The 26,320-nt window shown below is 42.0% G+C and overlaps 1 protein-coding gene across 2 annotated transcripts; it reads left to right on the plus strand.

Annotated features, from left to right (window-relative positions):
* Positions 1-824: 824 nt before the first annotated feature.
* On the plus strand, positions 825-26,207 carry LOC124409236 (PR domain zinc finger protein 1). 2 transcript variants are annotated; one of them, XM_046886734.1, is made up of 8 exons: positions 825-1,448; positions 17,905-18,075; positions 20,047-20,166; positions 21,519-21,644; positions 21,848-21,974; positions 22,098-23,723; positions 24,021-24,362; positions 24,819-26,207. In XM_046886734.1, exons 2-8 carry the CDS (start codon positions 17,911-17,913, stop codon positions 25,037-25,039), a joined length of 2,727 nt encoding a protein of 908 aa, XP_046742690.1. In that variant the 5' UTR covers positions 825-1,448; positions 17,905-17,910; the 3' UTR covers positions 25,040-26,207. The 2 variants fall into 2 exon arrangements, with proteins under 2 accessions (XP_046742690.1, XP_046742691.1); XM_046886735.1 differs by lacking the exon at positions 825-1,448 and adding an exon at positions 16,392-17,316.
* The last annotated feature ends 113 nt before the right edge of the window (positions 26,208-26,320 follow it).

The raw sequence follows: 26,320 nt of genomic DNA on the forward strand, positions 1-26,320 counted from the left end.
AAATTACGCCGTTTTTTCATCTTTCAATATAAAACCAAAAACAACAAAAATGACAAGAAATGTTACCGATCATAAAAAATTATTGTACGTAATCTTACAGATGTAATTTCTCGAGGGAATTTTTACGCGCCTACCTTGTATAAGAATTAAATTATAAAATGACTGTAGTATATAAGGTACAGGATGTTATAAATTCGGTTGAATTTCGATTAAAACAGATTTTATCCAGTCCCCTCTCCGAGGATAACAAACCCAACATCTCTCTATATACACATCTCCCTCGAAATCCTAGCCCCCTTCGAAAACGCAGCCCCACTCCGAACGAACATGACTCTTCGAAGGTCGAAGAAGCTAGAGGAAAGGGCGGAGGAGGGGCGGGGGAGGGGGGAGGAGGAAGCTCGGAGAGAAGGAAGGAAGGGGGGGGGAGAGCTGGGGTGGGAAGGGTGAAGCATTACACGTATTTTCGGAGGTCAGTAACCAGAGAGTCTCGAGAGAGACGGAGAGTACGGAGTACCGTTGCTTTTGTCGATGCAGGAGAATGTTGAACCGAACCGAGGAACCGAACCGACCGCCACGCGAGAAGAGATGAGAGGAGAAGAAGAGAGGAGAAAAAGAGGAGAAGAGAAGAGAGGAGAGGAGAGAGGCTGCTGGAACCAGCCGACGTGCCGCTGGGACTCTGCGCCGACGACTGTGCTGGTCTCGAGACTCGACCGAGACTGTAAGGCTAAGGCTAAGGCTAAGGCTAAGGCTAAGGTTGCCACTCGCGCTGGATCGCGCTGATCGCTGCTTCGCCGCCGCAACTCCCCGCTCGCTGGCTCTGCCCACCTACCCACCGCCTGTGCTTACCCACCTTCGCTACCATCCGAAGCGTCAGTTTGAACACCGCGGCTTGCTCGCAACAACCATCGGTCAACGGTTCTTCGATAGTTGTCGCCGGTCGCGTTTTACTCCGCGACGCCATCAATCCGACCAACCCAAGCTGCACCGGCAACCTTGCAGTTCTCGCAATCAGCTCCGATCGGTTTCATCGAGTGTCACGACGGCGATTCATCGTTGCCGATTGATCCTGAAGAGGTACTCATGTACGTTTTACGGGACAAGTGTGATTGACAAGCGGTATTAGAAAGACTGTCACTCCCGGGTGACACATCCCGACAGTTTATCCTGCGCTCATCGTACTCTTCTCCAGTTTGTGCTTTCGTTACTTTGTGTTTCACGCACCGTATTTACTGGTCCGGGACTTTGCGGACCGGAAAAGCAGGGATGTAAGTGATTCCGAGTGCGGGTTTCGACGCTTCTAACGTTATTCATGCAGTTTCTCGTTCAATACTCAGTGTTGTGGCAAACGATATCGGTATTATACACAGTGCAGTGCGTCCTGACAGGGCTCTTCAAGTTCACCAAGTTCACCGCACGGACTCAAGCTGCACTCTTTCAACGAACCTCAGGTGAGCACCATCATTAAATACCATGCAAACCCTCCTAGAGTTGCACAAAGTGCACACGGAGTTTCGTTATTCTCCGCGTGTGCGCCGCCGCGCGTTGGTTATGCAACCGGTCAGTCGACGACTTGGTTAAAGGAGTCGGGAGGCAGGCAAGGTCATGGCGATCATCAGCCGGCTTCTTCCTCGATCCGCAGTTCCTACAACCAGCAACGAGAGTCTCTAATTAGTTTCGACATTGCGCAACGGTCGCAGCACGCTTTTGGCGCGATGATCGCTCGAGTCGCTCGTCGAGTTTAAATTTCTTTTCCCGGGCATTTTTTACGCCCTGCATTATCATCGTCATCGCCCGGGGCTGTTTCGAAATTGAATTAAGACGCGGAGATTCAGCTGATTGGTTAAATGGACTAGAGGATAATGAAAATGACGCTCGTTTAATCGGCCATCTCGTTATAAGATCGTTACATCGGTAATTCGGCGATTGTCGCCGAGTTCGCTGCACGCTCTCAAAGCTCACGCAGTGACGACGGTCGCACGATTTCGTGCAGCGGTCGACCAGAACCTGTCACTGCTATCGCTCTCGTCGTCTGCTGCTGCAACGCGAAAGCGCCGACATGTTGCATCTCGTTACATTGCGCTCGTGAAACGCCCGCCGAAATGCGCCCTCCTCCCCCGGCGCTATACCTGCATATCTCGGTCTTAGTAACTACGGAAACACCGTTAAACACACTCGTATTTCCTAATATGTCATAACGGTGTAACTCCGCCATTGCCCCCTCCCTGTGATGCATTCAATGATAGAGAGAGAGAGAGAGAGAGAGAAAGAGAAAGAGAGGGTTCTCGGATCGGTGGGGGCGGCTTGATGGCGGGGTCGGAGGGTTATTCCCCTCGGCAACGGTATTTACTAGTTTTCCTTTTTTAATGTATGTATATACATATATAGAAATATATATCCTTTCTATCATTGTTCCGACACTTTACTTTTTATATCACCGATCATACCTACCCCCAGATGTATCCGGATCTCGTTGAAAATTTGATCGAAAATGCAAGTTTTCGGTTTCCTTTAACCGGTTTTCAACTTGCTACACTTTCTTACTTTGAGATGTTTAACACCGTGTTATGTGCGCAGAGGTTGGTGTACTACGATTCCGTACTTCTGCTCGATTTTTATGATATTACCTCACGATACAGTTTCAAAAGTATAAACTAACAAATGAATTTTTTCGAAATCGAATCGTCATTTTGTAACCCAAGTCTGAAATTCACTAAGCCGAACATTGCAAAACATGCCATAAATATTCTATATCTTCTCAATGGAACTCGATTAGGTACTCTTTTTCGAACACAGTCCGCAGTTCGAAAATCAAAATGTCTGACATATTTAGTTACATTAATATCACGATTTTACTGTTACACCATTAACCGATGCGGATCAGAATTTAAATGTCACACAAACGTTGAGGTTTATAATTGTAAAAACGAAAATTGTCGCTTGAAACTGAAATTACATTCACAGAGAAATTATGTGAGTTGATTACTGCACCTACACATATAACAGCAACGAATTACAAGACAGAAATTCTCAACGGTATATTGAAATTATAATTGAGCCCGTTACTGTGAATTACTGTATACATAATCTGATTGACATAATTCTTTCGGCGTTGTAACTTATTCTCACAGTTATATATATTACTGAGTATAATTCTCTCCGTCAATCCCAAGAAACAATTACCCTATTGAAATCCAATCAAGGCTTGTTCATTGAAATTTCAACACAATTCGTACAAATTTCTTATTCGTTTCAAATTAATTGAACCGCATTCTGTAATTTAAGCGCATGTAACATCAATATCGTTAACCAAGAGGATGAATTAAATGAAATAGTTATTTGTCCGCACTTTATTGGATTTAACTTTGCTAATCGTCTTCTCATTGCGTTTCAAGATCTTCGAGTCGATGTCTGTAGGTAATTGAAAAACCGCGAAGCCGCTTACGCGTTACAGTTTCTATCCGCGATGCAGTTTTGAAGAAGGTTTTCGAAATTGGCACGGCAAAGGTATACAACATAATAGAGTAACGACCGGCTGCAGGTGCTTACTAATGTGACGTAACGGTACATTCACAGTTTACATGCATCAACGCAGTATTGGCACACCGACGATTAGCTTGCTCATAGCTCAATCACACGATGATACGTGTGCATCCACTTCGCGTATAGATTTTGAACTCGAGTGTACAGTCGAGTGTGTGAAAAATAAATGCAACAGTTATTTAAAATTAATCAAACTGTTTAAACCAAATGCACTCGTCGACAAGCAAAATTCATTTTCTCGATGGTTTAGACAGGGGAAAGTATGCTTATTATGAATTTCTCGTCGTTTTGTGTGACACTTTTTCAAAGACTGCTTTTTACACTCTGATTTTTGACTTGCGGTGTTTTTTAGAGTGGGATAAATTGTTGAAGGATACAAGGCGGGCTATCGTGACTGACTTACCTGCAAAATGCTGAAATGACTTTTAGAGAAGAGAGTCGTATTTATTTGGCAGATGATTACGTAGTAAACAACAGGGAAATAGACTTTCCTGAAAAGAAAACATTGATTTTCACACTCATTGAATACCGTAATGAATTTTTCTCAGACGATATTTCGTGCAATACGAATGAAATGAAAGAATTGTCAGAAAAGATTTACTGAATTTCGGGACCTGAATTTCTCCGTTACTTGAAAATAAAAATCGTTCTTATCTAATCTGAAAATCGAGAAAACGACGATCAAATCCGACGAGTTCAATCCCGACTTCCTGTATTCGATTAATCCTGAGATTTAGCCTGAAAGATTATTCCGACCATGTTGGAATTTGAACTGTCGGAATCAGTCAAACCGCGAATATATCTGCAAGTAGTGAAGCCAAAATCTACGGCATTAAACTGCTTCCAAAAACATGAAATTCGCCTTCTCATAGAGTGACATGAAAAATTGAACAACGTATTTCATAAATATTTACCCTCCTACACGTTCACGCCGCTATGACTTGATCCTGAACCACCTCAAAGCTGGACATTTCGCATTTTCTGCCTCAGGCAAAAGTCACGAATCTCCAGACATGCCTTACAGACAGAGAATCGCAATCAGATCCTGATGCAATAATCAGCCGTCTCTTTAGTAACCGGAAATAAAAACTAAGATCGATCTTGTACGAATGCGGGGTGTCCTGTACCCAAAACGTAACGGAACGAACCATCAAGGAAAATGTAAAACAGAAATGAATATGATTCTGAAACTTAAGGATGGACTTGAAGAAACATGAGTTCAAATTTGCAATTATTGATTGTTACTATCTATGGAATAGAACTACTGTTACGTTTACTACTACTTTGAGGTAAATTGCTACAGATCTCTAACTAAATTGCAAAGTAGCGTCAATTTTTAGTCAAAATATAGAACACCGTTGTACATTGACGTCATGAAGTTAAACCTAGTGAGTAAAACGCCATAAAAGAATCCCTCCCCTTCACCCGCCCCCAAACCTCGCCTTGCATGCGTGTTCACCGTAGCCAGCCATAGCCAGCCATAGCCAGCTACGGTCTAGGCATAACCCCCCAACGCTTCTATAACTTCATAGATAATACAGAGATATAGACATAGATATATGCGCGTGTATGTGGGTCCTTGTCTGTGTGTATCGGGCGTATATCCACCACCGTGGCTTCAGCGGCCACGGTGTCATTGACCGTTCTACATTGACGCGCTGTGGCTGCCGTCTAACTGAAGTCACGGCCAACCATCAGCCGTGAGAGATTCCCTTCACTTTAGCCTTGCCTCTTCGCAAGGACTGTACGTTAACTTCTACCTATCGACGGCTGCGAACCGTTCTCGAGTGCGATCAAAGGCCCCATTTTTTCTTCGTTTTTGTTGGACGTTTTTCACGAGGTTTCAACTTCATCTCACCTTGCATTTTTTCTACTAGAGAAAAGTCGTTCTGAGTTTGCGAAATGGTGCTTTTAAATATATGAGAAAGAAATTAATTTTTATAAATCTTACATCAACAATTGTTGTAACTGTTGTGTGGCAGCCATATTTTTCAGTGCGATCTACGAAAAATCAACTCAGATTTGCTGAATATAGTAACTGAACTTCACCATAATTCTTGCAGATTTATCATGGTTGCCATACAGATTCCATACTGCAAAATACTGCTCGCTGAATATCGTTACCAATTTGTTTTCTCTGTATTAATTTCAACCTTGTCATTTTTTATCATCGGCAGAGAAATATGTCGAGCGATTCCGGTCGTTTAATTCGACAGGAAAATTGAGCACCTACTCGTAAAACTTTCATTTTTGGATTAATATACATGAAGACCGAACTTTACATCAACTACTTCATATCATCTTAAAATTTGAAACAGGCGAATCAACCTGACAAATTTCGAGTTATACTTTTTTTATTGGTACCTACTTTACTTTTCTTCCAATCATACCAAGCACTCTTAACTCCTTGATTTTTTGGCTCAATTCTTCCCTCGTTCCTTTCTCACACTGACAATTATTAACATCCGAAGGAACATGACATTCGAACATCAAACGCTGAATAATTGCAGTCGGATAAAAACGGTATCATGTCTCTGCGCTATAACCAAACAGCTGCAGTACGATATTGTAACCATTCGTTATGTAAGGTGAAAGGGTAATGACTGATTGAGAGAGTTGACATTGGCATTGGGGATTCGGGTCTACAAGGCAGTTAAATCCAGGCAGGATGATTGAGAATAAAGGGTGCGAGTAAATTCAATTACGCATCGCGGTGCGCCTGCATCCATGATCTATAATCGAGCAGATAGACGACCGTTCTCGATCATTTCTATTGTATTCTGCAGTCCGGTCAGTCGGCGAGTCGGTGACACGCAACTAGCATTGTACGAACAGTAGGCAAGGAAGGCTTATGTGATACACCTACTACCTACGATGGGTGAAAATAATAAGTCGGTCAAGGGAAATTCCGCGCTCGTTTTACAATACCGCGACAAAAGAACGGAAGATTCAACGATCGCAGCAACTCGCCACGGTGAAGGAACAAAAGTTGAGATGCAGATTAAAAATTGCGTCGGTCGAAGACACAGTTTTTGGAAGTCAATTCTCAGGCCGTAAGAACGACACTTCTTGGCTCAATGATCGGCGATATAATAGTTAAATTGCGTGTCCATAATTATTACTCACCATTGCATCTGCGGTGCGGAAATTTTTTTTACGATGTATAAAAATTTGAAGCATCGCGGATAAAGTTTGAGAAGTTTTCAGAATCACGAAAATTTATATACAGTAAAAAAAAAAAAAAAATCCAATCGCAGATCCGATTAATCAACAGCAAAGGAACCGCTATCTTCACGTCACACGCACGTCACCATTGAAATTGAAGATCATAAATAGTGATTAACGTTACCATCGCAATGACAATGATCGAGGAATTTTGCATTCCTTTTTTTTTTATTTTGTCTACTCTTAATGATGCAAAATACATAATAACAATGACTATAATAGTAGCAGAAAATTATTGAATAGCTAGGATAATAATAGTGATGATAATATTAATAGTAAACAAGTTTATGATCATCGATGAGACAAATTTCATGTTAAAATTTGAGAAAGTTTAAACGGGAACGCATCGCGCATCGACCTGAAAATGAATTCAAAGTCTAGTTAGTTGAAACAGAAAAGAAACGTAATGAAATAAGGTCGAGGAGACTGATAATCTTTTTCTCTCTACTTTAGATGAATACAGGGTTAGAAAAAAAAAAAAAAAAAAAAAAAAAAAAACAATATACATATGAAAATGTATATAATGTATGATAATAAAATAGGAACAGTAGTGTAATACGGACATTGGCGATAATCGTTTTTTTTCCACGTAAGAAAGAGTCATTCAAAATCCGGAGTGAGTGTTTCCGAATAAAAAAGAAGCTGGTAAAAGAAAATTCAACTAGCAGTGTAAATATATTAAAAACAACAGTAGCGAAGGGAAGTAGAAAAAAATTTAAGAACCAATTGAAGAAATCTTACTGCAAAAGAAAATACCGGAAATCTTGACTAGTGGGGACATAAAAATGAGCAAAAATCTTCTTAAAAGGGATTATACACAAATCTTTTCGATTAAATAAAAAATAAGAATTGACAAAAAAAAAGTCTAGAAAAAACTGGAAATAAAAAAAGGAAATCAAAACCGACGGTCTTAGAGTTCGCCGTGCCGGTTGGGTAAAGTGTGCTATTACAAAATGGGTTACGCGGCGCAAGAGAGTAGCGAGGTTCAACGACCGCTACTCGCGGAGCCAGGCCGACCAGGTAGCGAAATCATTATAGCGGTCACCTAACTCACTTGGCTGACTCGAGTCGGTGCTCTACTACTCGTCGACCGACGCGACGGCGGCCGCGTGGGGAGGCTTACGGTGCTTCAGCGGTCGGCGATGCTGCGGCTCGTCCCGTCGTCAACCCTTCGCGGCGCCTCCGCGCTCCGTGCCATTGAAAGCTGCGCAGCGGTCGTGCCTGACCCTCGCTTGTTCCACTGCCCGGCTGTCTGACGAGCCGCTGACCGCCGCCACTTCCACTTTTGCCTTGCGTCCCGCGCAACTTTTGCGCCTCTCGCCGTGCTCGATGCCACGCGTGTGTCTGCTATGCAGCTCCGCGTTTAAGGATGCGTGCGACGTACAGTCTGCGCGAAAGTACGCTGGACACAGTAACGCGATAAGGGGTTACAACTTGAAAAAATTGTAATTTAAGATATGTGACGGAATTGTAAAAGGACATAGTGATGTTTTTGGTTTTAACGTTTTACTAACTGGATCAGGGAATTCACGTTATATTTACATGTTTCTTTGATGGGGGTGGATATGTGGAAGGGTCGTGAGATCGATTTTTAAGGGTAGTGAAAATATGATTCATTGAATTTGAAGTTTTGGCAGGTGAGATATGGAGAAGTGAAAATTTAGAACGGTAAAAAAAATGGAAAATCACAAGTATCAAAACGTCGGAATTCTAAAGATTGACAAAATTTGAAGTTTTAAACATTACATTTTCTGGTATTTCCACGTTTTTATCCTCACTCTGCATAGATCTATTGCTTGTTCCGTCTACACGAACAGTAAATCATGTTATACGCAAAATTTATCCTCCACGAGTTACGTGAATTTAATTTTGAGTAGCGTTAGTAAGATATTTTTTCCTAAGTCAAAAGTTCATCATCTGTAAATTATCATGACGATTATACAGGTTGGATTTTTTTCAGCGATATGACAAATTCAAGGATCAAGAAACACTCTCAGATATTCATCCGAGAATGAAATGAGCTACTTTTCATTTAAGTTGGTTAGATTATATGCACTTTGGCGTTATTATTAACAATGTATTCACAGTTGAATTTCAATGCTTAACCGTTTTTTTTTTTTCGATATCATAGACTTTTTTGAAATCAATGAATGATATTGTAAGTCTCTGTTGTATTTATTTCTCCCCTTTTTTTAATTTCAATCTTGTCTTACCTTTAACGATAATGATGTCAACCGCGGTTAACCGGTACTGACAATTAATCACTATCTATCGTGTGACGTCTATCAATCGGACGGTTAATAGACATTCGAATTAATTAAATTCGCGTTCCACGACAGGTTTTCATTTCGAACGATGAAGAGCAGGATTTTCTTTCTCTTTCTTTTGATCTTTTTCTTTTATCCAAGTTATTAGTAATTGACCAGGCTATCTGAAGATTTCAGGTTAATCGTTAGTCCCATTTCGATCACTGATCGTGACTAGAGGTATAACATTAATATTTTCGTACAGAAACTAATCACCTCCATGCCTATACTTTAAACCTATTACCTGCACATGACGAAAAGAAACGGCATTAAGAAACAAAGCGTGTTATTTTAAGCTATGACATTCTGACTTTTTACAAATACAGCGTACAAAAAAAGGTTACAATTACTAAGAAAAATACTGACATATGTCCTGGTTCTATTCTACATTAATCAACAACAAATATGACGAAACGCAATAAAAGTGGCAAAATTTATTGGCATAAATTTTGTGTAGAAAAAATTCGCGGAAACTTTGCTAAAATCGTTATTTCTATTCAACGAAAAGTCTTCGTGGAATTCAATGGACGTCAAGGGTTGTTCTTTATAGTCAGTTTAAGAGCGGAGGAAGAATATCAGGGGAATTATTATACGGGCATGATGAAGGCTGATGTAAAAATGAATCAGGTCAGAGAGGCACCAGAAGTAGCTGCGGTCGCAGCCTTCGGCGGAAACATATTCCATCGTCGTGCCCTCGATATCTGCCATCCATCGCGTAGTTGTCTAACCTTCTTAACCGGCGAAGGAACGTCCGCCATATTTCTTTCCGATATCGTGCGTGTATTCACCGATGTAATTACGGTAGCAAATGAAATTCGGAAAAGCTATTTGGGTGCGACTTTGTTCGTCTTATTGGAATCTCAAACTCACGTTGCATATATGTAAGATATACGTCAAATAATACAATAGTGACTAACGTCTTGGGTAATGCGGAATTAATCGATCTAACCCAGTTTTAGAAGTACGTATTATAGTTTAGGCGGGAATAAAACAGCCGATTAATAATACGCACGAGAATTCGGAATTTTACGCGGTAAATTCTCGGTTTTCAGACCATCCTCGGGGTTGAAATCTTGTACAAACAATTCCTGCCATCGTTGGGTTTGAATTAAATCGTTTTCGGACGGTCCTTGAGCGCTAAAAATGATCGTACGATCGAAATGAAATCGCAAGCGGGTCACCGGCGGCCATGTTGATCTCTTCAATTCACCCGTAGTGAAAAATTTCTTTGTTATCCAATTTGAGTCAGGCTTGCAGATGCAGGCTGTAAGAATGACGAAGCATCATCTCAAGTGAAAGAGAAGGAAGTATAATTTCTTCCCATTATATTCATCAGTGATGAATGCGGATTCATCCAGGGTGTAACCTAAGCAGCCGTCGGATGCGAGGTTAGTCACACCAGGTGCGAAAGAGAATTCGGCTTAGAACGACAGTGGAGCAAGAGTGCGTTGGCCGCGCGCGGTCAGCCGGGCGTCGGGACGCACGCGTCCTGGCGTCGCGACGCGTCAGGACGGCCGTGAATTCGTACTACCTGCACAGCCTACGCGATGCGAACGAACGAACCTGATCGCGCGGCGCAGCGTTGTGCGTCCCCTTCACCGCGGACTCGCAACCTGCCACCTATATAGGTACTGTTATAATCATTTCGCCACATTCGGGTCAACGAACTCGTTTGGCTTCTCACGTCGTTCTCTCTGTGTAACCGCGCTGGCGATATTTCTAGCTAATTTGCAGCTCTCTGTTGTAGCCACTCACGACTGGCGAACGAAATCCGAGGAACCAAGAATGACGGTTTAAGATAACCGTAATAATCAGCTGTGCAATCATATTTATGATTTTTACCGGGGAGAGACACGTAGCAACTAGATGTGACAAAATAAAGTGAGATTCACACAAATAAAGAGAAGACAAGTTAAATAAGCCATTCGAATTTGTGCACAACAAGTTTTTTCCGCATCCTCAAAGAATTCAGGTCGCTCTGCTAAACTTTGTCACAATCTTATGCGGCCCGTGTTCACCCTCTATATAACTCGCAAAAATATCTCACAAACGAGATATATGCACTGACATTTTTTTCAACTGCTACGCTGCATTTATAAGCAAAATTCTTTCACCAGGATATCATACCGAAAGAGAATACGTTTTTATTTGGTTCAAGTGTGTTTGGTTAACCAGACTAACGGTATTATATTCATTGTACTACACGTAACGTCAATTCAACTATAAAAAGATAAATGTACTATAACGGTCCCTTTGAGAACATTGATTACGATATTCAACTGTATCCAATCTGCCGAATATAATAATAATTTTTCTGACGTCATTTGCAAATACGGCTGATTTCTACGTCCCTGATGTTTTCTATTCTTATTTGTTTAACTTCGTTTGAAATAAATTATTCAACTTCATTCACGCCTCGTCAACTGCATGCAATAACAGAAAATGAAGTCATTGGCAAACTTTCCAGCGCGTGCTATCAAAGTTCGGTTATATATTCTTTCCTGGAATAAATTACGGCGATCCAAAATTATCGCGGATCAAGATCCTTAATAGGCTTATTTGCAGCCCTCCTGCCAGTTTCATCGCAAGTGGGACGGCGGTACGTCGTTACTTCCCTCATGCCCCGTGTTTAGCTACCAAAATTGATACTATTCCTGAGCCGAAAGTACGGCAATTATGGTAGACAGGGCTTGTCAAGAGAATTCCGGAGCGATTTAAATCTTGTTCTATCGACAAACTCTTTTTACCGCATGAGAGCTGAGCGCCATCGCCATCTATCTAATAGTGAGTCCATTGCAACTTGTATTTTCTACTTCACGCAACATCAATCTGAAAGAATAATTGCGACGATGTAATCATATTCCTTGTAAATACCACGTCAAATTGATGCCGGTGATCGCACGTGCAGCAGATTGCAGAGAACCCGGTTTCAATTCGACTGATCTCCAAGCGCGGGAAATTCAAACCTTAAATTTGATAACGAAGTGAATTGCGTAACCGACGAGCGTGGTGGGCTGAATTTTGTCACCTCGAGGTCGGCGCAGCGCGCGCGTCGGCGGAACCGTGAACGGGAATTCGGTTTCAATTTTACTTTTGACGAAGGGGCGAAGCTCTCCGGATGTCAGAAGCCGCGAGTGGAGGACCCACTCGAACTGATCGTGATGAGCGATGGGAGGGAGGGGGGGTCGCGCGAACAGGTACAGTTAGCCGAGTGACGTCACGGCGTCCGAGGAACGGCGGTTCTGTCCAGCTTGGCGCGCGGGGCGCGATTTGTACGGCCGTAAGAACGGCGCACTGCAGAAGGTATTGAAACCTCTTTTACTCAACCGGGCAAGTATAGCCGAACCCAAGTAGGACAATGACCGAGTGAGACCTCCTTCAGCGTGCAACCTCCTTGTTGACTACCGCCTATCCTCCTTCTCCAGCTCTGCTACCGCCTTCTGCAGGCTCTGCGCTCTGTGCGCTCGGGATTTTTCCGGTTTACATTCTGCGGTACCCCGAATCGCGGGTTGCTGCCTTGCAGAAAATCCCGCGGACCTCCGTTTAACCGGTTGCCGCTGCTCAAGGCGCGATGCTGATTTTCGACTGAAGATGATTTCTCCCCAGTTGATACGTCATTCTTTTCAATCGTTTGAGAAATTTTTAATTCTTTCCATTCCTCGAATATCCGCAATAACTATTTTACACCACTATCTACGTATATAAATTATTATTCTGCAAATTTATTAACGATGAGTCAACTTGCCGCGTCGATCGGTTTGCCGAAAAGTGAAATTTCGAGACTCTAAATTCCCCCGTGATGTACTTGCCGGTTCTTTCCATTCATGAATTCGCATCTACACTCATTCAGCGCCCCGATGTGACACCGCGACAGGTAGCTAATTCGTCACCTATACTACCCGAAACACTTCATTCCGCTTTTGTTCGGTCTCGTTTTATTTTTCTTCGTTTACTTTTCTTCGACATCAAGAATCAACGGATCGCTATTTTTCACTGAAGAATTTTTGTCTCAAAATTGACACATCTTGAACAAAAACTTGGCCATGAAAACATCTTCCTTCCATTGAATAAGATACCAAATTCGATATGTAGACTTTTCCCTAGAGGTTCAAGGGCTCCTAAAAATTGATGTCGAATCAACGGCCGACGTAACGAATGAAAAAATCAGGTTACTCGCATAGTTGACAATTTTTCAGAAATGAAACTAAGTGGAATAATGAGAATGAGTAAAAGTGTTGTCGAGATCGAAAAGCGATACGACGATAAAAACGGAATCTGTAGCTACACAAATTATCGTTACGCTGTACAGCGGGCCGATAATTAGTCGGTGATAATGAACCGCACCTTTTGTATTTCTGTGTAAACATCGTCGTTAATACCGCATCGTAATGCCAATGAATTTACGATGGGTTAAGTGAAACGGTTTATCGTGTCACGGACGAGGAATTTCCTCGGGCTTATAAAGCCGGCTTCTGTGAGACTGACGATTGGTGGATAGCAACGCCTATAATGGTCGTCCAATTTGCCTTATATTCGTATTGTTCCAAGCAAGACTAATAGCCTTACAATAGCCACGCTCAATCGTTGTACGAATAATACTGCACGTCTTCGCAGCCGCCGCAAATTCCACCGGACGTGATCAACGCGTTTAGAAATTTTCTAGCCAGGTCAAAATCGGGCCGCTGTCGCGCGCGTTTCGCACAGTGCCACGTATAAAACATGTCGCACAGCCCATCAGGCGATCCGAATTACGAAATTGGATCATGCATGTGTAAATAGTTTTGCAGAAATCAGTGCGCCATTTTTTCGCGCTGAAATAAATCCAGAAATTCATTTGTACATTTTTTTTTAATCGAAATTAGGGCGGCAGGCGGGGGATGAGGGGCAAGGAGTGAATAAGTAAAAATTGATTTATTGTTTTCTAAGTGACAATTACGGATACACTAAAAAATAATTGACAAAATCAGTGACATTTGATCTCATTATTTATTGACGCCATGCTGTACCTCTTATCTTTCAAAATGGCTAACGTATCTGTCTCTTCTTTTCTCTTCACGCTCATCCTCACTGACTAATTACTTGATATTTTTCCGCAAAAAACGTGATCTTTATTTCTGAACAATCAACTCGATTAATGCACTTTTAACATTCAAAGTGTCCTTAGGGTTTTGCAAACATTCTGGATTCTGAATAAGCTAATCCTGAAAAATGAAAAAATTTCACCCTCATAATTCTGAGAAAATGTATACTGAACATGATACTTATTATAGTTAAAAACGCTCTCAGAATTTTTCTGTATTGTATATTCGAATCGCGTTGTATCACGTGACAATTCTTGTCTTTTCTTCTCCCAATTTTTCTCTCTTAATTCTTACCACCGTGTGTCGAGGTTGGAGAAAATATTCTGACAAAATTGTATCTACGCTCCTATCATCTGACGTCAGTGCACGTGTATTTAACCTTGCAATCCATCCGTCCACCTCACACCCACGCCACTACTACTAGCATAGATTTGCACGTTTGAAGGTCACCTTCATTGCTCCGGTGAACGCGCAACTACCCTCGCATAAGGTCACGCCTCCCCCTCCCGATCAATTCTTCTTATAATCACAGAGATTGACGTAGGCGACGATTGATTTTGTACCTATGGATTGGCTTGGTGCAGAGAAAACGACGTGCAGATTAAATTTTAATTTTGTACAGCTATTTCTGTTTAGTCTTGAATTATGTCGATAGAAATAAGAGTTATTCGACCGTTCATTTATTGTTCATGTATTGTTAATTTTTTAGTTATTCAATATTTAGTAGAATCAACTTTAGTCCAAAAAAAGTTAATTCAATTCCAGTTTTTAAGACTATAAGCTTCTGGTGTTAGTAGGTCTCAATTTCTACCCCATGCTTTGAATACTTGTATAATATATTATTTCTGGACGTTGCTTCGCTAATTTCGTATTGAAATGAATAACAAAAATTAGAGAATCTTCTTGAAAAGTAATTGATACTTTTGAATTTTTATTTAAAAAGCTCTGAATTTTTATTTACATAGATTCTCAAAATCAATCATAATTTACGAGGGGAATTGGCCGTAATTGGCATGTGGCAAGTGGTTGGCATTCGAGAATTCAATTCCCCATTAACTCGAAAAATTTCGAGTCAATTCAAATAACTTCACTTAGCGTCAAGTGAATTTGAACGACTGCATGACTTTGATTAAATTAAACTGGCTCCAATCGAAATAACTTCATGTGTCTTGATATTATTTCAAATTACTCAGGTGATGCTAGTCAACATCACGTGACTCCACAAGACAATTCGAATGACCTCATCCAATGTGATGCAACCCCATGTGTTTTCACATAGCCACATTCAAGCGCCTATTCGACCTCAAGTGAAACCGAATATCTTAAAGTAACTGAATGTTGAACCCCAAACGTAACCGCGTTATGCAATCGAGCAGTCCCCGGCATGATTACAAGAAATAAGAGGGAAAAAATCATTCACGCTCGTCCATTGCACCGGAATACCATCAGAAAGATCGCACACCCACCATCATGCAGCAGTAGTGAATGAAAGCGCATGCGTGACCGACGTTCGGAACCGTGCACGCGGGGTTGCCGGGGGGTTTCGCGAAGGGGGTTTACGGAAGTCAGAGAGAGAGGGAGTTTCGGGAAATGCATAAAAGAGGAGGACCGACTCTGCCGGCGCACCGCGGGTCGATGGGAAGCGCATCAGAGAGAAATGCACCTCGTCGCTGTGTTGGTGCAGGCGCAGGCCGCGTCTATGCGCCTGCATCGGTGTTCACCCGATCACACCCGCGCGTTCCGCCTGCATAGACGCTTACCAACACACACGGTCCCTCCGCGTTATCGGTGTTCGCCACCGAGCGATGCACACAGAAAGCTCTTCGCCTGCAGCCGTCAGCCCGACCAGCCAAGCTGAGCCGAGTTGGGCTAGGTCAGGCTTCCCGAGTTTCACACTGTGCCAATCGCGCGACGCGGTACCCGCAATTCTTGCTAAAATTTTCACTCCAAACATTTATCATTAACGGGACGGATTTTTTTCTCGATCGCTTGTTCAATCGCAAATTATCGCCGTAGCCGCTTCCAGACAAGCGAAATTCGAGTTTTCGATTATCCTACTTTTTTTTTCATTTGTCGTAATGTTCGCTCGAACATCGAAAGACCGTTATTGACCCTTTTATTTTTCCCCCCAGAATAAATCACCAAGTAAAAGTGTTTGTACGGTTTTTTTTTTTGTCAATTGTTTTGGTTTCTTCTTATTCTTGGTTCCCCGTTTTTCACTTTCTTTTTTATCCAACCCCCTGCAGCCTCTTTCACTATCTATAACAATGGCTGACTTTGGTTTAACGCGTGATGAACGACTGCAAGTATAAAGTCATCAGAGAATATATACACAACGACCGAATTGGCTGTCATCAAGTATCGATCAACCTGGAATTTTAGTGTTTCGCGAGATAAAATAAAAAATTACAATGTCGAATAAAATTGATTTGTGATGTTTATTGTGAATCTTGATAATGTCTTTCGAAATAAAACGAAGAAAGTTCGATGTTGAATAAAATCAACCTGGAATCATTAACGATTGTGAATGAAAATCGTGTTTCTGTGCCATCGAAAATTTCTAAACGTAACATAGACGTTGAAACAAAGGACCGAAATTTCGGAACAAACTGATCGAATCCGATATCATTCGATAAGAAGATAAGAAACTATTATAAAAAAAAAAAATAGATTACGCATTCAACAAACATAATAGTTACAATAACACAGCATTAATTTTGCTGTGTAAGATTAAAAAAGAAGTGCGGTAATCAGGTAGTATCGACGAATAAAATCAATACAGCCTGCAAATATAAATGTTGAAAACAGTGAAGCGGACGTTGAACGACTGGAAGAAAAATTTTTTCCGACAAAAAATATTACGTTATAATCGTTTGAAAATAGAGAAAGTTGTTACTATAATAACCCAGTTACCGATCATCCCTTCGGTTTCGCTGAAAAATTACCGAATCACGTAAGGCCGCCCCTCCTCGCGTTCTAAAGTGATAAAAAATATTTAGCAAGTGTAAATTCCGGATCTCGGATTAAAAATATACAAATACAATCAAGCTTGAAAAATATGCATTAAATCTGGGGATAATTTTCTCAGTGGTAATATAAAATTAAGTGAATATAAGAAGATAAAATTTATGCAGTCAAGGACGAATGCGGATTCGGAACTCTTGGTACGTTGGCAAATTTCGGCGTTATCTTAAGGGCAAGGTATTGCGGAAGGACCGCGTATGCAATGCGGGGGGGGGGGGGAGATCACAAGAGAACGGTAATGGCAGGGGATGTGAACCAACTCCGAGCAAAGAACTCCATCACTCTGCAGCGAGCCGATCAATGCACAGGCCAGTTTCACTTTCGTAGCGTTAAAGGGTGCACTCAGTCACTGCACAACGTTATACATGTAACGTAATTCACGATGCGGTCTCGCCGAGCCAACGCTAATTTCCGTTAAAGTAAATTCGGCACTAACGAGAAAGGTAAAAGCTCCTACGAGGCTTCGGGAATTTTTCCAAACCGCAAAAGACGCCGCGCGGCGTTCTCCAGCATTTATTCAAACCCGTTCTCCATCTTGAAGCGAGCCGAATTCCGATCACAATAATTTTGGGAAAAGCAATCTGAATTCGCGGCTGTTTTCAACTTTTCAGTGAGGATTTTTCCGGGGGAGTTAGTGCCAGCCGGTTCCTCTGCCGCGCGATTGGACTCTCCATTTTGGATTCACGCGCCTCGAAAGCCAACCTGAATTCTCAAACTTTTTGTTACAGTAAAATATGGAGGGCAGCGAGTGGGATCATGGCACCCTCAGGGAAGAGGAATTCGAACAGCATGCAGTCTATCTGGTGCCCGACGTCACTCCCAGTCCCAATGACGCCAACCGCGCCGAAGCCTCTCTGCCAAGGAACCTGGTCCTCAAGCCTTCCCAAGCCCTGAACGATGTAAGATTGAGCTGAATTTTAAAATTTATTTTACAGCAAAAATACTGTCGGAAACTCGAATTTTTTACATAATCATCATATTGCCACTGAGAATTTCATTTGTTTATATATATGTTATCGATTTATTGCTGCACCAACAATAAATTGTCACAATACTTACAAAAACAGTAACATCATACTTGATTTTCTGGTTGTGGCTACAAAATTCATTTTCATTTTCTTCGGTGTGCGACGATATTAATTTCGGTGCAACGTCAGGTTCTCGGAGAAGTGAATTTTTCACAAGACCAAATTTCTCTCAAAGAGCGTGAATAAAATAACGATTAACAAGCATGAAACGGAGTTTTCGAGATTAATGCTTTGATCGATTCTGAGAATTTGGTTATTTTTTTTATCCAGCCGTCATGTGGTTATTTTCTTGTGACTAGTTATAGACCCTAACGACCAGAATCGGACCGTGGATCAACTCCGAGCCTTATTAAGACAACCTAGTCATCTTGCTGAATAATGGTCATTTATTGTTCATTTCTATTTTTATAAAAAATATCAAATACTGATTTATAAGATCAGAAAATGCAAATAAGTTTGTTGGTAAGTTTCTGACATAAGTCTTGAAATTGTATCGTGTTCAATTGAGAATCGAGAATCCTTGGCGGGATTTTTTATGTCCGATTATCATTATCGAAAAGGTTATTCAAGTCTTACCTACGAATTCATACATTTTTGAATCTTTCCTTGAGATCTATGAATTACTGAATGACTTGTAAACATCGTTTCAAAAAATACAATACGCATTCCGGAATAGCAAGCGTCTAAAATGAATGCATAAAATAACTAAGATGGATCTGATCGTTCCTCTATAAAAAAAAATCTCTAAAAATTTCTTCCAGAATTCCGAAGCTCTTTGCTTCTTTGATTCATTTCAATACGTGGACAGTGTTCATTTCCGAGTAGGCATAGAGCGCAATTAGCTGAAGCCATGAAAAAACCTTTCTCTCTGTCTATCTCTCCACTAATCAGTGAAGGGGAAAAATGAACTGATTATATGTACCTATAGCGTAAACAAAATGACCTCCATTGTAACATATATTGTTATCAATTTTCAATGAAATGAAAATTCTTGAAAAAATTCCATGAAATGAAGGTTCTCCTTTGCGTCAAACAGGCGTTTTTGAAATACGCTATTCACGCGTATCATTTCGTAAATACGCCTTCAAATATCTCTTGTATCATGCTTCAATATACCTACTCGTACACGTATTACGTTTGGCTGCTTAAAATAATCTTCCTCCAAACAACTTATGTATTTCGATGGGTATGTTGTCAAATGTCATTGTGTATTGCGCGAGCTGCAGAATAGCTACGGACTACAACATTCGAACTGACATAAGGCTGAATTTTTATTCATATGTTTTACTTTGATTTTTTTTTGAACCACTAATCCGTACGATTGATACTAGATAATTAATCAATAACTTAGCAACAGTATGTCGACGGAAGTTTATATTTCGTGTAATAAAACAACCGAATATTAAAATAAAGTAAACTACAACTGAACGGTACAAAAATTTTAATGTGTGGTATTCAAAAGTCAATTTATATTTCGTCAACTGAAAGAACTGAATACTAAGAAATAAAATACTGAAACTAACGAAACCAAATCCTCTTGAAACTCGGTATTAAACAACGTCGAAATTATAAATACAATACAGAAAAATGTAGTATATTTATCACTCAGAAATCCAAGCTGCTACATTAACTTAAACTGAATTTTCAAAAATTCTAAATGCTATACAGAGTAGTTGAAACACCACTTCGAAAGGCATTTAAATTTCATGGAGTGAAAAAAATAAATAAATAAAGTGATTCCAGCCATCACAATCGTGAGAAAAGTTGACTGGAATAAAATTTGTAAAAATTGCTTATTTCCTGCACCGATTCTGAAAATATCGCTTGCAACTGTTCTTTCAGGTCCTGGGAGTTTGGAGTACAAGTTACATCCCGAAGGGAACGAGGTTCGGCCCTTTAGTAGGACAAGTCTACACGAAGGACTTGGTGCCGGCAGACGCTAACCGGAAGTACTTCTGGAGGGTGAGTAGTACACAGTATAACATATCAGCTATAGTGCAGAGCCAAGAAGATAGCCGTTACCCGCCTGCAGTCGTTACCCGTTGCATTAAACACGAAGCGAAGTTATGAGTAAGTTGATAAACCGCGTTGATAGTACGGTACATTCTGCCTCATACATCTTCGTGCTTTCCGCGGCGTTTCGCCCGCACGGGGGTCACGCGAGTTGCGGGTACCGTTAAACTCCGCAACGCCTTTTGGTTTCAATCGAAGATAGCGATCGGCGACCATTTACATGATCCGCGTGTGTAACTCGCCCAGTTTGCGTAACAATTTTGAATGCACGAACGTGCAGTCCAATCGAATTTTTCCTGTCGTGTCCCGTCCAACGGTCCCGGGGAACGCGGAATCGAACGGAGCCCTGTCCCTTCTCTATGACGTTATGTACCCACACGTTTACCGTTGCTCGAAACACTTTTGAGCGTCTAACCCATCGGGCGAAAGGTCGCTCCTTGCACCAGTCGGGAACTCCGCTATGACATGTTCTTTCACTGTTCTCTTCAACTCGCTCGCCTTGCAGCCAAGAAGAACGGTTCTACTCAAGGCCGATACTCTTTATGTTCTCCCAAGACAACTGCAGGTTTCACAAATTCCAAACACTGGGTCTGACGGTACAGTCAATAGCAATTGAGCCCATGGGTCAAATAACGGCTTAAGTCGATTTAAGTTTTGGTAGGAAAAAGGGAAGAAAAGATTAAGTTGTCGGTATTTCAACACGGTGCACGCATCGCTTGTCATGGTCACTGCAGCGTTAAAAATTGATGGAAACATCCAGAATTCACAAGGTATACAGTTGAGATTATACACAAGACCGAAAAATGACTCAAGTCGATTAAAGCTGTCATTTGTGACCCATGGGCTAAATTATTCCCAGTCGTTTTGAGCTCGCTCAAATTAAAAAACCGTTCGAAAGTGTTGATCGACGGAAATGAAAATGGCCGCTTCTAACGACGACGAGACTGATCGCAGGTCGAGTGTACGATTAGTTTAATACAATAGACTGGTTGTCAATGACTAAAATCGGAAACAATTAACACACCTAATGACATCATCGAGGCATTAGACTGCAGCAGTCAACTATTGTGAGATAATGGCGATGGCTATCTTTCTAACAGTTTTCTTTGTCTTCTCTGATGTTCCCTTCCTTTTGTTTTTTTTCCTTTATGCGCGTGCTTTAGTGTCTCTAATTCTTTGTTACGCGATGAGGATTCGATGGCTCTGCACGTCACGTAGGACTTACAGTTTATTCGACGATTGCAAAGCGGTTCCTCTATAATTGCTTATACATTTTTTTTCTTTTTCTTTATGGTGTGCAGGTATACAAGAACAATGAATTGTTCTACTACATCGACGGATATGACGTACAGAAATCAAATTGGATGCGATACGTCAATCCTGCTTACTCCTCAGAGTCCCAGAACCTCATCGCTTGTCAATACAAGGTAAGCATCAACAGCGATGTTCGACTTGTTCACGTAACTCAGGATGGCATTAGTCGATTCTTAATTCGGAAGTCGCTGATTAATTTAAAATACTTTCTGAGAGATTTCCGACAGTTGATGGTATAGCTACGTGGAGAAATAGAGTTTAAGGAATCGAATCATCTGGAGAGTAACTACATATGCTTCCATCTTGTGTGTTTCAGACGAATATTTATTTCTACACCATCAAGCCAATCCTACCGAACCAAGAACTCCTTGTGTGGTATTGCAGGGAATTCGCGGAAAGGCTCAACTACCCTTTGACCGGAGAGCTAATGCTGCAAAGAATAAGTAATTATCAGATGCTAAATAACTACGATATGATACAATTGAAGTTCGAACTTTGTAGAATACTTGTAGCTAAAAAAATCGGTGTACTATTTCTGACAAAGGAATGTGACGATTGTGTTACAGGACAACAGGTTCAACAGTCGGCAATACCGCCTGAAATACCAACGTCCGTTGAAACGACCCCAATGAAGGAGGGTGTGATATACGAGAGGCGTTCTCAGATGACGCCAACCGACGGCTCGGTGAGATCGGACGAGGGTTACCACTCGAATGGCTACCACGACGAGATACTGACGCCGCCTGAGGAGAGCAGTGAGTCGGATTCAGAGAACAACTACGTGTTGGACTTCAGCAAGAACGCAAAGGGTCCAAGCAGCGAGATACTGAAGCAGGATAGCAGCGTAGTGAAAAATGAGTACCGTAAGGTGAAGATAAAGATCAGCAAGACGTACAACAACAATAATAACAACAACAACGGCTTCAACAAGAGCATGGAAAATATAAAGGAGAGGGACGAAATGTTAAGCGGTGCGATATCGCCGGACGTCCATCAGCTCCAAAAGTCAATCTCGCCGACGCTGGTCATCCAGAAGAACACGGTCTTGTCATCGTCGAACGAGGAGCCGGCCGAGAAGATGCCAAAGCAGTTCTACGAGCCGGAAGTGAAGTCCTCGGGTCTTCCGATGCCCGGAACCCGACCCCAGTACCTGACGAATTCCAGTAGCATCCTGGAGAACATCCTCCTACGAAGCAACACCGACAGTAACAACAACACCAGCGGGAACGGAACAAACGGCGGTGAAAACTGCACCCCAAATTCCGTGACCCCGCCACCGTCGAGCCCGACGGAGATGGCTTACTCGTACAAAAAGTCCCACAGGTACGGTAACATCATGCCCTGCAGTCCGGACTCCAGCTCGAACCTGCCGATGCAGACCGAGCTCCCCGGAAACGGGGTGAATTCGACGACCGGTCTGCTGCAGAGCAACGCCGCGTTGCATTCCAGCACCGGAAGCCTGCACTCAAACAGTTCAGGCAGTGTTGTTCTCCACTCCGTGAAGCCTCAACGGAAGTCAAAGAGCCCATCACCTGCCGCCACTATCCTCTACTCCACCTCCTCCATCACCCAGATTCCCAGCGAGTCCAGCTCCGTCTACCTTAACACCAGTCCCAGCCTTGCCCCCATGTCGCCGGTCCAGTCTCCCTACCCCTACGGCCTCTACCACCAGGGTAATCACCTCCACCACAACGTCGCCCCGCTTTCCATAAACACAGCCTATTCGCCGACCCCGACCAGCATGTACGGGGACCGAAACGAGCGCAGAATCGAGTCTCACCACCAGCTTCCCACCTCGTCGACCATGCAGATGGACGGGAACCAGGCCCTGATAACTGGCACGCACAACCTTCACCTGGGCCATCATCCCGGACTTACCATATCGAATTCGATGAACAGGTACTCCCCGGCCAGCTCGCTATCCCCCGATGATCACGGGTGCTCACAGAGCGGAGCGCTCAGTCCCAACTCCCAGGGGTCCAGGGGTTATCGGTCCCTGCCCTACCCCCTCAAGAAGAAGGACGGGAAGATGCACTACGAGTGCAATGTATGCTGCAAGACATTCGGCCAGTTATCGAACCTCAAGGTTCATCTCAGGACCCACTCAGGGGAGAGACCGTTCAAGTGCAACGTTTGCACGAAGAGCTTCACGCAGCTCGCTCACCTGCAGAAGCATCATCTGGTTCATACCGGTAATTGTTTAGTCCATTTTCCTTCGGATGCGGCTCAAAGTTCCGAATTCACAAATTTCGGACAGCAGACCGTTACATCGAATGGTTGAAACTCCCAACTTTATTAAGCTTCAGATATTATCTGGTAAACGCTTCACGGCATATGAAAAGATCAGTAGTGACGTTTGGAGTTATGACCATTCGAAACCCTGATCTATGAGGAACCTTGACACCGCACCCTTTCCTTCTTTGGTATTCCGTTATGGTGCCTTCTATTTTATCTTTAATTGTTTGTTCAATCACGTTTTTGTTCTCCAGGCGAGAAACCGCACCAGTGTGAAATCTGCAAAAAGAGGTTCAGCTCTACGTCAAACCTGAAAACCCACCTGCGCCTTCATTCGGGGCAAAAACCCTACGCCTGCGATCTCTGTCCCGCCAAATTCACCCAGTTCGTTCATCTCAAGCTTCACAAGAGGCTTCATACCAACGAACGTCCCTATACTTGCCAGGGTTGTGACAAAAAGTATATCAGCGCCAGCGGCCTAAGGACACACTGGAAAACCACCAGCTGTCGGCCAAACAACATCGAGGATGAACTTGCTCTTGCCGCTGCCGTTGGATCACCCAACTATTATGAATATGGGCCCGATATGAGCGTCGGTAAGTTTCTCCAACATCAATACTAGAAAACAATACGTGGAAAAAACTACTCTTCTTCACTCTTTCGTGTCAAAATGTCTGATAAAAATATTTGCAAGCCCTAAGTTCTCTGTGTTTGGAAAATTTTCACCGTTAATTCTTGGTACAGTTTGTCTATTTGCAAGGGTTCTTGGCTGATTCTAAATTCTCAATATCGTGTTGAAAGCATGGGAAAAATCAAACAAGCAGCGAATTCAATGTTTTGAAATGCGTATTTATTTTCGATGTGGCGTCACTTTTTGTTACATAGGACATTTTGTTACATTCCTTAATTACTGGTTCTACTTGTCTTAGGGCTCTAGATATAATCGAGCCTTGTTGATTAGTTTGCCTGCGGGATTCTTATGAATGGAAGTGTTTGAAACGCGCAAATTCGACTGAAATCATTCCTAAAACTTAATTATTTGTTATTTTCAGGAAACATGTCGTCGAAAGAGTGTGAGTTGGAGCACATCGATAATTACGAAAGACGCAGCAACAGCGTCGGGAATAACGTGGTTGGTCCAGGAAATGCGGTAGGTGTTGGAAACGGTCACGGACACGGGCCGCATTCGACGTCGTTGCACAATTTGGAAAACTCGGTGGGCAGGCCGAGCGTGATAGAGTCGTCCCAACCGCACATCATCGAATGCACTTAAGAGATGAAAAATAGGCGGAGAAGCTAGAGAACGTTGAGAAAAGAGTATTAAATTAAGCTAGTTTCAGAGCGTATATATTGTAATAATGAGCGCGCAAAATCCACCCACGGACTCGGTGAATCATATAAGGTGTATGTGATATTCGGATCGAAACGGGTTTCGCGATAATATGTGACACGATGATTATCGGCCCTGGAATCAGGATGAAAGCGGGCTGAAAACCCAAATTCGAAATCGATGAAGCAAAAAAAATTTGGGCCTCTCGGGTCGCGTTATCAAATTCCAGAAACTTCCAACTGAGTTCTTCCCCTTCTTCCATCGACTCGTTATAGATTCTGGAACAATTGTTATCGTTCTTTGAATGGTTTAATCGAAAAGGCGACCCATTGATCCAATTTTGTAAAAGGTGCTAATTACGCTAAACTGCAATGTGCGAATCAAGAGATGTGCAAATTTCGAGGGAGTGGGAAAATCGCGATCGAAAAATCGCCTTAAAGCAGGGTACCGTGTTGTTTATGGTTACGCATGCCTTGATTGTGACCCCCGCACACAAGCCAAAACTGTGCGACTTTAAGAACGCAGCGCCACGCGTTCCGAAGAACAACATCAAGTCTTTTCTTACCATTATTTTTCCATTTTTATTTATATTTTATACCGTAACTGTTGAAATGTTTGAAGCGTTGCTTTAGGCTTCGATTTTAGACATCGGAAAGTACTTCTATTTATTTATATTATATATTGTAAAATATTAGATACAATATTGTTCTATAGCTTCGACGCGTGGCGCTCTTCTCGTCGGTCACCATTTTAATGCAGTGTGCAAGATGCAGTCCTATGCATTATTATATAGGCGAATTGCGTGCGACGTGGTAAAGCGTACAAAAGTGTAAGAAGGAGAATAAGAAGATTAAAAAACCGAGGAAATATGAAAGAAACGAACAAACAAATAAACAAAATGGCGGATTTTGTCGGCACCCGCCACAACTTAAAAACCAGTGACGACACGACTGCAACTATACGAGACCTGTACCTGTATATACTAACATTATTGATTAATTATTCGGTATTAGAAAAGTAATTTAAAGGTAAAAGAAGAGAAAACAATTTAGAAAAAAAAAATAAGAAGAAGAAAAAGGAGAGGGAGAAAGAGTAATTGATATGTAGAAAAATGAAGAACAAAAAAAGAGAAAAATAATTAAGGAGGTATACACTTAATTTAAAACACTCTTATATATATATATATATATATGGTAAGAAACTGTGAGTGAGTGCAGGGTGATA

The sequence above is a fragment of the Diprion similis genome, chromosome 8 (assembly GCF_021155765.1).
Source record: "Diprion similis isolate iyDipSimi1 chromosome 8, iyDipSimi1.1, whole genome shotgun sequence".
In the NCBI taxonomy this organism is placed as follows: Eukaryota; Metazoa; Arthropoda; class Insecta; order Hymenoptera; family Diprionidae; genus Diprion; species Diprion similis.